The 11,458-nt window shown below is 35.7% G+C and overlaps 2 protein-coding genes and 1 non-coding gene across 4 annotated transcripts; 2 read left to right on the top strand and 1 right to left on the bottom strand.

Moving 5' to 3' along the window:
* Positions 1-634: 634 nt before the first annotated feature.
* GNL1 (GNOM-like 1) lies at positions 635-6,227 on the bottom strand (the record flags this gene model as incomplete). 2 transcript variants are annotated; one of them, NM_001344295.1, is made up of 3 exons in its annotated part: positions 635-4,484; positions 4,790-5,564; positions 5,856-6,227. In NM_001344295.1, 2 exons carry the CDS (start codon positions 5,510-5,512, stop codon positions 876-878), a joined length of 4,332 nt encoding a protein of 1,443 aa, NP_001318705.1. In that variant the 3' UTR covers positions 635-875. The 2 variants fall into 2 exon arrangements, with proteins under 2 accessions (NP_001318705.1, NP_198766.1); NM_123312.2 differs by lacking the exon at positions 5,856-6,227 and having other exon boundaries at positions 741-4,484; positions 4,790-5,512.
* Positions 6,228-6,523: 296 nt separating this feature from the next.
* Positions 6,524-7,365, top strand: AT5G00570. The gene is made up of 2 exons (NR_144184.1): positions 6,524-6,743; positions 7,096-7,365. It is a non-coding gene; the product is annotated as an uncharacterized misc_RNA (transcript).
* A 2,727-nt stretch (positions 7,366-10,092) lies between these two features.
* On the top strand, positions 10,093-10,831 carry AT5G39493 (Plant self-incompatibility protein S1 family). Its single transcript, NM_001125865.3, has one exon. The coding sequence runs from the start codon at positions 10,119-10,121 to the stop codon at positions 10,515-10,517; it is 399 nt and encodes a 132-aa protein (NP_001119337.2). The 5' UTR covers positions 10,093-10,118; the 3' UTR covers positions 10,518-10,831.
* The last annotated feature ends 627 nt before the right edge of the window (positions 10,832-11,458 follow it).

The following is an 11,458-nucleotide window of genomic DNA, read 5'->3' as shown; positions in this document are numbered from 1 at the left end:
AACTAATATATTTAAGTTACATTCGTATTCGGGTACCCACGGGTATTAGATTCGGTTCGGGTTCGGTTCGGGTTTTTTCGGGTAGTAAGGTCGAGGACCCATTCGGGTAATTCTAAAAATCGGATTCGGGTTCGGTTTGGTTATTTTTCGGGTTTTTCGGTTCGGATATTCGGTTCCGGGTATTATGCCCAGGCCTACTAGTTAATTTTTTGGGTTTTTTAAAAACTTTAAATGTTATTAAAATATTGAGATTTGGTTTTGATGATTATCATTTTTCTTTGTCGTTACTCGTTTTCATTGAATTTTTCAAGTTCTTTTCGTTTATAAATTTATAACATTCAAAATTATAACAAATATTTATAATATTTAAAACTTCATAAAGTTTATAAATTATAAATATTTAAAACGTTTTATAAAGTTTAAATTTTTAAGAGTTTGAAAATTTGTAATATTTAACTGTTAATAAAGTCACACAAGCCAAGAATTAGAGTCCAAAATTTTATAGGTCATTTTGTTTTTGTTCTTAATTCTTTGTTTTTAAAAAATGTTATTAAAATAGTGAGATTTGGACCAAAAATTTACTTTTCTTTTCTGGTTTTGATGAGTACCATTTTTCTTTGTCAGTACCATTGAATTTTTCAAGTTCTTTGTATAATAGACGCAGCAGTTTCCAAATTGCCTCCAAATATATTTCCAATCAAACCCATAATTTCAACATAACATTCCATAAAAAAAACAAAAGCTCAAGACTCCAAAGTATTATAATCCCCCTATATTAAAAACAAAAAAGCTATACTGCAAAAAAAAAATTGATATCCTTGATTAAGCTTTTTCATCTGTATAGAACAAATTTTCTCTATTCCACCAAAACCGTCTCAGACCTCATTTCCCGGTACCGGAGGATCCTCAGGCTTCGCGTTTCGTCTCTGAAACTGATCAAGCTCCTCTTGAGGGAAAACTTCAGATTGAAGAGAAGGAGAGATCTTATTAACGTGAAGCCACGTTAGTTGCCAGAAACTGTCACTTCCGATATCATCACCTGGTAATAAAACTCCCGTCGCCTTCATTACCAGTAATGTGTTCTTGAGCAGTTCCGGGATGAGTTCATTGACTTTCTCGCTGCGTTTTCCTCTGAATTCAGTTGACATGTACGTTTCCAAACGGTTTAAGACACCAACCCAAAGTCTGCAGAATGATGGTTGCTGTGAGATGTCTTGAAGAGATTGCAGAAAAGCTTTTGACATGAGCTTTGTGGCGAGAACAAGCGTTTCTTCCACTGTTTTCTTGAGAGTCTTCCTTGAATTCTCGATCGAAAAAGTGAGCACATCGTCTAGCAATATGAAGACTGCGGAATCAAAGCATTGGAACCATAGAGGTTGTGGTAACATGATCCCGTCTGCACCGGCTATAGCTCGTTGCAGCATTGAGATTGCATGGTTTCTCACTTCGTCGCGTTGATCAAGACATACTTTTTTGAGGTTCTTCACAAGTTTGAGCCACATTTTTCCAATATCTTCACTTAGTTTCATCATAGCATCAGTTTCACCAATCGAGTTTTTCGCCTCTTGAGACCATCTTGCAAGACAAAACACAGAGTTTGACATTAAGTCAATTGCTGAGATAGACCGATCGACTTCACCAACTCGGGATTCAGCAAAGTGACTGGCTGCATCCAAACAGAGCTCGTAGTTTGATGGTAACAAGTGAGCTCCTTCTGACATTATAAACCGGAGGGCTTCGAATCCAGCTTCAGAAGCTTCTGGATGCCGAGCTGTGATTGATAGCAGAGATATAATCGTTCGCCAACCAGTACGGGATCTAACGTGAGATGCGTTTGCTTTTACAAGACGAACAACTTCTTGTGCAATGCGTTCACAGTATGCATCAGCCACTTTTGCTTTCAGCTTGAGAACCAGTTGGAGTGATTTCAGAAGTTCATCTGTTAGGTTTTCCTTGTATGGTAATAATCTCTGGCAAATCTTCAGTACACCAAAAACAGCCTTTTCAACAAGCGTGCATGGTGTTAATGTTAATTGAACTATACCCAAGATATGCTCATAAACTGTTGGCCAAATCAGTAGGATTCTGTCTCGGTTGTTCAGCGTTACCGCAATCAGAAGCTCCAGGCAAAAGACCGAACTAGCTTCATCTTTCCCGGATGCTCTTATAAGAGAGTTAACAAGCTGCTGCAGAGACTCAGCTTGGAGAAACTTGCTGTCTGAGAATATGCTATCAATATGACAATCTTTCACTATCCCACGAGCGTGTTTATAAGCTGCCAATTCTTCCTCGCTTGGTAATGGCTTTGTTTCCTCAGAATCAAAAGACAGAAGAAACCGACCAATAAAACTAGATGATTTTCGAGGCATCGCTGAGGGTTGTGACTGTGATACGACTGGCACGGGATTTGCCGAAGGTTTTTCTTGCTCCAAGTTACTAGTTGACAGCTCTGGGTCATCCGCTGCATCACTAGCTATATGATCTGGTAAAATGTGGAGTTTGTTGAGGCTCAAGACACATTCCAGTATGTTTTTCCAGCCCGCACTAATATAGTCACCATATTTATTTGCAATCAAGAAAACAGCTTCAGTAGCCATTCTGGCTCTGGCATCTTCTCCTAGAACAAGAACAGCTTCATCAGCAGATAATGGGGCGAAGAAGGGTGTGAATTTGCAGAGAGACACGACCAGATCATCCAAAACACTATTCAAATGATAATATGCTGAAAGTTTTGCAATGGCCAATAACCCATCAATACATCTCCGCAAAACATCTTCTTGCTCTGCTTGCTCAAAAACCACTGATGTAGCAGCAATAGTGGGACCAGACACGATATAAAACATGTCACGGTCCAGATGGGATGCTGCGTCACATTGGATATAGGGACTCGTTTCTTTGGATTTGTAAATCACACTAATCCAACGACTGGCTGTCATCAGTTGGAAGCCGGTTCCTTTATCTTCGTCCATCTGAATCTCACTGTGGCGGATTGAGTGATAAATCTCAGATAGGTACTCTCTAGGAAGGTCTGCGCCTCCATTTATTGTCCTGTTGTTACGGATGAAATCTTCTTCAGTCATCCTTGTTTTCACCTGGGCGTTGTGCTGATCTGTGTTCAGCAAGATAATCGAGTAAGCTAACACGAAGGCAGCATCTTTATCAATCAGTATGTGTGGTGACTGCTCATAGTATCTCTCAGAAAACGCCTCCAGTACCCTGTGTATCTTCTGTGCCTCGCCAGACAATTTAAAGGTACCCACAAAAAGACGCAGGGCTGTAGCAAGATTCATGTTCTGGAAGTCGAACGTCTTGGCAAACTCATGAAGCACCTGAATACAGAACTGGTCATGATTTCCGAGGAAATCTCCCATAACATTCTTATCTAACCCACATGTATACCTGAAGAAACATGCCACACTCTTTGGATCAAGTTTCTCGGGCAACAAGTGCACCCCTTGAAGATACTGTAAGCCTTTATTAGGATCACGGTTAAAACGATCAGCCCCAAGCATCAGCTTTTTCTTTATATGCTTGACCTTTCGGACAAAGGGAACCCAAAAATTAGGATCTCCGTAATTCTCACATCTCACTGTCCAGAATTCTTCATATCGTTCTTCATGTGTAGGAACATCTGAAGCCGGCAATTCTTCACCCACTCTCTCAGCCATTCCCTGAACCATAGAAATTAACCCATCCAATGCAAGTATATGCATAGCAGATAAAGGCCCATTAACTGGGAAGGCATTCTTTGATAGCAGGTTTGAAACATCTTCAAACACATTACTGCAAGTTATATCACAATCGAAATTTGCAAACACTTCAGCTATGAAAGTATGTTGTCTGCAAAGATCAACCAGAGCCTCCATAGCAACCTCCTGTTGCTGATAAGAAGAGCCATGTTTGCTCTGTGCAATCCTCAGAAGTACATATGAAAAGAAAGCTTCAAGCTGTACCTTAAGCTCAGTACGGAGATTCAGGTAGAGATTAAGAACGATGCTGCAAACTGTAGAAAGAATCAGAGGGCTCATGGACATACCAAACTGCATCAAGTTACAGAATAAATCATCCTGAATCAAAGTCAACAGCTTTGGGTGCTCACGGAAAGAAGGCCCTCCAAGTTCTATAGCAGAATTAATTAAACCCAGAGCGAAAAGAGGAACATCTTCATCAAACGCTATTGGGTTGGATCTGGAATTGACTTCACCGTTTTCTCCAACATTCAACAGGGTACACAAGAAATGAAAAATCTCTACCATGCATGGTATACCATAAGGCGCCATCATTGCATTTTCACCATTTGCAGCAGCATTCAAGTCATCGCTGACCTCGGTTTTCTTTTCATCATTTCTAAGATCTGTCTCTGGAATAACCATTTCAGAACTTGGATCATCTTTGTCAGTGCCGAGAGTATCAGATATGCTAGCAATATTTCCATTTTCAACCCTTTTTTCTCCAGAATTCGGATCCCAGTCCACTGTTCCCACCTAGATAAGAAAGAATAGCGTTAGAAATTTGTGAAGAGCAAACAGTCTTGACAAGATGGTCAATACAATACACTTTACAACTTAGTCATCAACATAAGTTTTAAGATGATCAATCTTCTAATTTTTGCACGCTTAGTCATCAGAAAGCTTCAAGATGGTCAATACAATACACCTTACAAGTTATTCATCAACATGCTTAGCAGAGCACAAAACAATTTTGTGCATGTTCAATCTTCTATCTATAGGGCATAAACATGTACAACAAACATTTAAAAAAGATGGCAGGAAAGATTAATTTGATATACCTTATTGTCGACATGTAATTCACATTCATTAGCCAAGGGGCTGATAAAAGGAAGTTGAGAGAAGATACATCTAATCAACTCATGCATTGTGTGGCGAGCTATACGCTGCAACAATTCACTTTTGGAGCTTGATTGATGAACAACACGCAAACAAGTGTTGACGATGGTGCAAATGTCTTGATTACTCAATCCATTAGACGCCTTACTCTTTACACAAGCCAGTAGAACTTGAAGTATCTTCATCAAAACCACTTCCTCTGAGGCAGGATCCGTTACCTCGAAACGACAGCTTTTTACAGCATCAACTATTATATGCATTGCCTCTCCCACATTCACAGTTTCAAGAGTAAAAACTTCGAGGGTTAAGATCTTGTAAACAGATGACAAAGCAACGCCAGTAATCGGAGCACCAGTTTCATCAGACAATATAACATCCAAAAAGGGCTGTATGTACAATCTAGGGTCAACATATTGCCAATTGCTTTGCCATGAAAATATCTGCTTACGCAATTCTTTCAAAGAATGGATAAGAGAATGCTCTAACTGATCATCATCTGCTATATATCGAACACCCCACCGTACATTTCTCCTCATCACAGCCAAAACTGCACCAATTTCAGAATTAATCATGGACGCCACCGCACCTTTAGACGGTTTGGAGTGACATCTCTTGAACTCTCCATGGAACGAGTTACTTCCCGAAGGATGATTCTGATACCCCATACTCGCCCCAACTTCTTGGCTCAATCACAAGAACACACTCCAAGCATGCAAGCTGCAAATAGTCAAAGCTTTTTCAATAACAGGATTCAGATTAGAGATTCCTCTTACTTTTTCATTTCACCAAATTCGGATATATACAGTAACTTATACGATCTATGTAACATCCATGGTTCAGAATTTTCAGTGACTAAAACTAAACTTAAGTAACACAAATTCAGATCTAACTAAGTTCATTAGAGGAATAGCAAAAACCACGAAAACTTAAGAGCTAATCACAGTTCTAGAGGGAGATTTTGAAAACGGAAAGCGTAAGAGGAAGTGGATCGAGACAAGTTCAGTGTACCTTGCTGCAGATCACGAGAGAGGTACTACAAAAATGGCGGAGTTTTGTAGAAGAGATCGGGATCGAAAGAGATCCAAATTTTGCTCAGCTTCTACTATGAGAGACAACAGTAATAGAGAAATGGTGAACGAAGAATAAGCTCTTAGTGTAAGAGACAATGGTGAAGGCTCGAGCCGATGTGGTAGAGTGATGAGAGCTTGATTTCAAAACTCAATTGAGAATCAGATCTTTGTTGTCGTGAATCAGAAGAAACACATCAAACGTGGATCCTTGTTCTCTGCAATTGGCTCTGTGAATGGCGATCGGAGAAGCATCGGATGTGTTCTCTGAGAGAGATGATCGAAGTTGTGAAAGATGAAAGCGGAAGCTTTGAGATGGGCCGTGAATTGGGCTTAGATTTTGTTGAAGGTTGTAAGAATCATGGGTCTATTGAGTGTATACAGATGGGCCGGGTTTTTTTGTTTCTTTTCTTTTTCAACCGTACGTTAAAAATACTCCGGTAAAGGTAGAATTGGGTGGGTGGGGGCGGAGTGTTTTCAAATAATTTTTTGATGTTGAAATCAGTAAAATAGATCAGAAGACTTTGTTGGTCAGAAAAAAAAGAAATATACTTAGGGTGTTGACGCTATTTTAATTCAGCGTTAAATTGCGATCGACATAGAAAATGATCAGAATGTCCTGAATATTTTTGAAAATCACAAAAAAACATAACCCTAAAACACTTGCGTTTGACGCAGCTTCTTCTCTCGACTTTGTTCTCCTTCTCCGATCTCTCGGCGATTTGCCCGACGAGCTTCCTCTGTTCAACACCTTCCTCTGTTCATCTAGCTTCCTCTGTTCGTCAAGCTCCTCTGTTCATCAAGCTTCACTGTTTATCGACGTCTTTAGGTTTGTTTTCTTCTCTGGACTTTCTCTTCTATTTCGATCCTTATGTTTCTGGGTTTCTGTTATCTTCTCTGGACTCTTCTCTTGTATTTCGATCCTTATGTTTCTGGGTTTCCGTTAGCTTAGCTAAAATTGAAGTGGTTCTAAGAATTTGGTTTACTTTGTGCTCTTCTCTTCGAATTTTGAATTGAGGTCTTTGAATTTTGAATTGTTGCTAGAAGGTTTTTGTACTTTCTGATTTATAGTTTGGTTAGCTTGTTCTTGACGAAAGAAGTGTTTATTTATTGGGTTTAAGAAATGAAACCCTTTGCAAAACACTAAGACTTGAATCGGTTCCATCTTTCTTTTGTTGCAGGGATTGACATGGTTGCTTTCTGAGAAGTTGCAAGCTTCAAATACTGGACTAGAAACAGGTTTTGTGATATTAAGGTAACAATTACTGGTTTCAAGTTTAGACTAACTGAGTTATAAATGAGTTTTGGTCTCTTTGCTTATTCAACTTAGACATTTCATTGACTTGTGATACTACACTTGTTTTAATGGGTTTTGGAAATGAGCGATTGGTGCTTTTGTTAGTTTGAGTTAGGCGTGGGCATTCGGGTACCCATTCGGGTTCGGTTCTTTTTTTTCGGGTATCGGGTCTATTCGGGTAGGAGGTTGAGAACCATTCGGGTATTCTAAAAATTCGGTTCGGTTTCGGTTCGGGTTCGGGTCGGTTCGGTTATTTTAGTAAAAATGAAAAAATAACCAAAAATACCCAAAATATTTTTGGGTTCGGGTTGGATTCGGATTCTTGGTATATGTGAGTCTTTTTTAAGTTTCTTAAGTTTTAATGGTACTGTATCAAAAAATTAAAAGTCAAGACAACAATTTCTATTAGTTTATTGAGAGTGGCAGCTTCCAAGAAACTGCAACCGTCACCAATAATTGTTTAATTGAGATTAACCAGTTTATTGAAAGTAGTGGTAGCTAGCTTCAATAAAAGTCAGAAGTTTGATATCCACAAAGTGAAACATGCTACTAAGCGATAAAATAAGAAGAGCAAAATTCTTTCGACTAATGCAATCTTCTGTTCCTTCCGGTAGTCTAATCACACGTAACAAATTCAGGAAATAGAGCACACACAAAGTGATTAGTGAGCACGTATGGATGTAGAACCATTAATGGTGGTCTCATTTATCGTGTATCTTTATTGTAAATATAGACTTCCAATGGGAGGAATGGATTTGGCAATGCAGATCAAATGGATTTAGTAGTATAGTGCGATTTGTTAAGAAAAAACGCAGTATGAGAAATATGTGTAGTCAATGAAAAATAAGTGGTACAGTACAAATGTTTGAATGATAAAAAGTATAATAAACGGTTTAGAGTATATGTTTTAACCAATAAGAAAAATTCTTTCTAATGCCCTTTTCATGATGCCCCTTTTCAACTCTACCCTTTTGTTTTATCCATTTTTATTTTTACGCTCTTTAAATTTTTAATGACCATTTTACCCTTATTTGGAAATTGTTTTAAGTTAACAAAATGAAATATTAATATTTTTTTGCATAAAATATTCCAAAATAAATTTCCCGCCAAAAATTTCCCGGCAAAAAATTTCAAAAAAATATTTCCCGCCAAAATAGATTTTAAGTTAACTCTTTTAAAAGCTTTTATAAATCTTTTTAAACCTTTTTAAAATCTCTTGTAAATCTTTTAAAACCCTTTTAAAATCCCTTGTAAATCTATTTGCCGCAAATAAATATTTACAAGGATTTTAAAAATTAATTTTTTTGGCTGAGAAAAAAATTGTTACGAAAAAAAAATTTGGCGGAATTTTTTTTGGCGGGAAAAAAAATTTTGGCGCCAAAAAATTGGCGGAAAAAGTTCAGTTTCTAATTACATGTTTCTATTAGATGAGGGTAATTTGGTCATTTTGTTCAAAAGAAAGGATATTTTTAAAAATAGACAACATAAAAGGGTATTGTTTCAAAAGGGTAGTAAAAAAAGGGTAGTTTTACAAATCTCCCTTTAAATAAATATATTTATAAATATAAAAATTTATAATAATCAAATTATAAATCTAAATTAAGCATTAATTTGTTGTTTAATTAATAATCTACCTTTTTACATATATTATTTATAAACCATAGTAAAATATTATGTTCGGTTTGTGGTCGGTTTCTTTTGAATTCGGGTTAGGTCCCGTTCGGATATTTTAAGATAACTAAGTCTATCCAAAAATACCCAAAAAAATATTTTTCTATCCTTTGAATATATCGAAATTTATCAAAACTATCCAAAAGTATATGAGGTACAAGCAAAAAAATGGACCTATAATTATAATTTGGGTATTTGGGTTATTACAAGTATATATAACTCATATATTTTAGGATATATTTTAATTTTGAGTATTTTTGGATACCCATTGGTTCTCGAGCGACACTAGGGTTGGTGTCGGTCGACACCGAAACCAATTTTGAAAGAACATAGATGAACAAAATGTTCTTAACCAACAAAAGTTGAAGTTATAGCATTTGATGAACAAATCAAACTCGACGTTAAAACTTGCTTGAAATTCTATTGACAAAGAGCAGTTTAATTTCTAAGAATTTCATTACATGGATAGTTATTTTCTAAGAAAACAGGATAACTTATATTCGTGTTTTGTGTTCAGGAACAGTTATAAATACAATCCCAGTTAATTCTCTTTCTAGTTTTCATGAGCCCATGTGATTCTCTTTGCTCAATGTCTTTTACCTATTGATAGATAACTGTTTATTTTATTTTATTTTCAGTTAGTCTCTAAGTTTCACACAAAAACTTAATTTGCATCTTTGCTTAATTCAAATCAAAATATTTCATCGCGTGCTTACTTTATTCTTTAAAATTTGGATATTTGCTTATTGGTTATGAAGCTAATTTTTCTTTCATACCTTTCACATAATCTTCTTTTCAAATGAATTATTTTTAATTTACAACACATTTAAGATATAATTCCACAATTTTCCAATAAACTGTTGATATGGTTTTTTATTTTATTTTTGGGGACAAAAAACTGTTGATAAGTTTCAATGTCAATTGTAATAAGTTTGTTGCTTTCGAAACTGTTTCCAATAAACTTATCGAAACTGTTGATAAGTTTCGATGTCAATTGTAATAAGTTTGTTGCTTTCATTTGGTTTAATCTTATTGGTAAACCATAAATTTCGACACTAAAATCTCTTTTGACCAAATTTTTAATTTGTTCATTCATGTTTGCCTCTAAATTTAGCTTACACTTTTAAAAACAATACTATTTACTAAGTAAAGAAAAAACATCTTTCACACCAAGAAACTATAAATACTACATGATGATGTCCTTGTTACCACAACAAATATTTCAAGTTTGAACAAATGAGTCGTCTAATATTTTTCATATTAGTTACTGCCATTTATTTTGTAGGAAATGAAGCTTGCAAGGAAATTGAGATTGTAATTAAGAACACACTTGGTCCAAGTAGAATTCTTCAATATCATTGCCGTTCTGGAAACACTAATGTAGGAGTCCAATATTTAAACTTTAAAGGTACAAGAATCATTAAATTCAAGGATGACGGAACCGAGCGATCACGTTGGAACTGTCTTTTCAGGCAAGGGATTAACATGAAGTTTTTTACTGAGGTTGAAGCGTACCGTCCAGATTTAAAGCATCCTCTATGTGGTAAACGATATGAATTAAGTGCTAGAATGGATGCAATATATTTTAAAATGGATGAACGTCCTCCACAACCTCTAAACAAATGGCGTTCATAATTTGATATATTTTACCTAAAAACCATATTTTTTATGCAATTCTGTTCCAGCTTATGACCTCCTAATTAAGCCAGCATAAGAATAAATTTTATAAATTGTGTATTTCTTTTTAATAAATAGCACATTTCAGAGTTTCTTACCAGTCTCTCTACTCTCTTTTTATTAGTTTCTATTTTCTTAATGGTGAGTCTCTTATTTTTCTCTTAGTTTTCTATGAGCAAACCAACATAGATGCTCTTAGTGATCTATGACTGTATTTTTTATATTTATATTATATGAATTTTCTTCATGAAACAATATTATCTCTTGAGCCTCTTGTATTTAATTAATTTCCATAGTATATGAGTTTGGTTGTATCTTATGCACAATTCATTACATTTTTTTTTTAATCTTGCTATTCTTCTCTAGGAGGACATAACATGCTTGCATGGATCTCTAATATAGGTCAAATTGCCAAAAGACCACTCTATCAAATAAGAGATCATTGTAGTACGTTAGAGTCGAATTCCACAAAACTCTCTAGTTTACACAATAGACTAATAGTTTTGAATTAAACTAAACATAAATAACTGACAATTAAAAATAGCAAAAAAATCAAAATTTAAGATGTAAATCTGGTGGAGGAATAGTTAGGCTTAAGAATTTCTCAGGAAATATCAGAATTGTAGATCTAGCAATTAATTAAAAATTATTATCGAACCGTTCTAGAACTCAAATCACAAAACTATAATCAACCAACTCTCATATGTATTGATTATTTGTGCATAGTAGTAGGAATTCTAACTTGTCTGTAAATCCGTAAAACTAAACACGCATTAACGAATGGGTTTGATATGCTCACAAAGTATCTAAGCCAACTCTCGTATTTATTTAGCTACTTTTGCCCATCTAAAATAGTTCCGGTAATAAGCGTACTTTTGTGTTTAACCTTTTATTATATG

The sequence above is a fragment of the Arabidopsis thaliana genome, chromosome 5 (assembly GCF_000001735.4).
Source record: "Arabidopsis thaliana chromosome 5, partial sequence".
In the NCBI taxonomy this organism is placed as follows: Eukaryota; Viridiplantae; Streptophyta; class Magnoliopsida; order Brassicales; family Brassicaceae; genus Arabidopsis; species Arabidopsis thaliana.
Note: the sequence above shows the minus strand (reverse complement) of the source record. Positions and strands in the feature narration are given on the sequence as shown.

What these genes read in the sequence shown, in the direction of transcription:
- AT5G39493 (NM_001125865.3), top strand. Translation starts at nt 10,119, where the DNA reads ATGAGTCGTCTAATATTTTTCATATTAGTTACTGCCATTTATTTTGTA.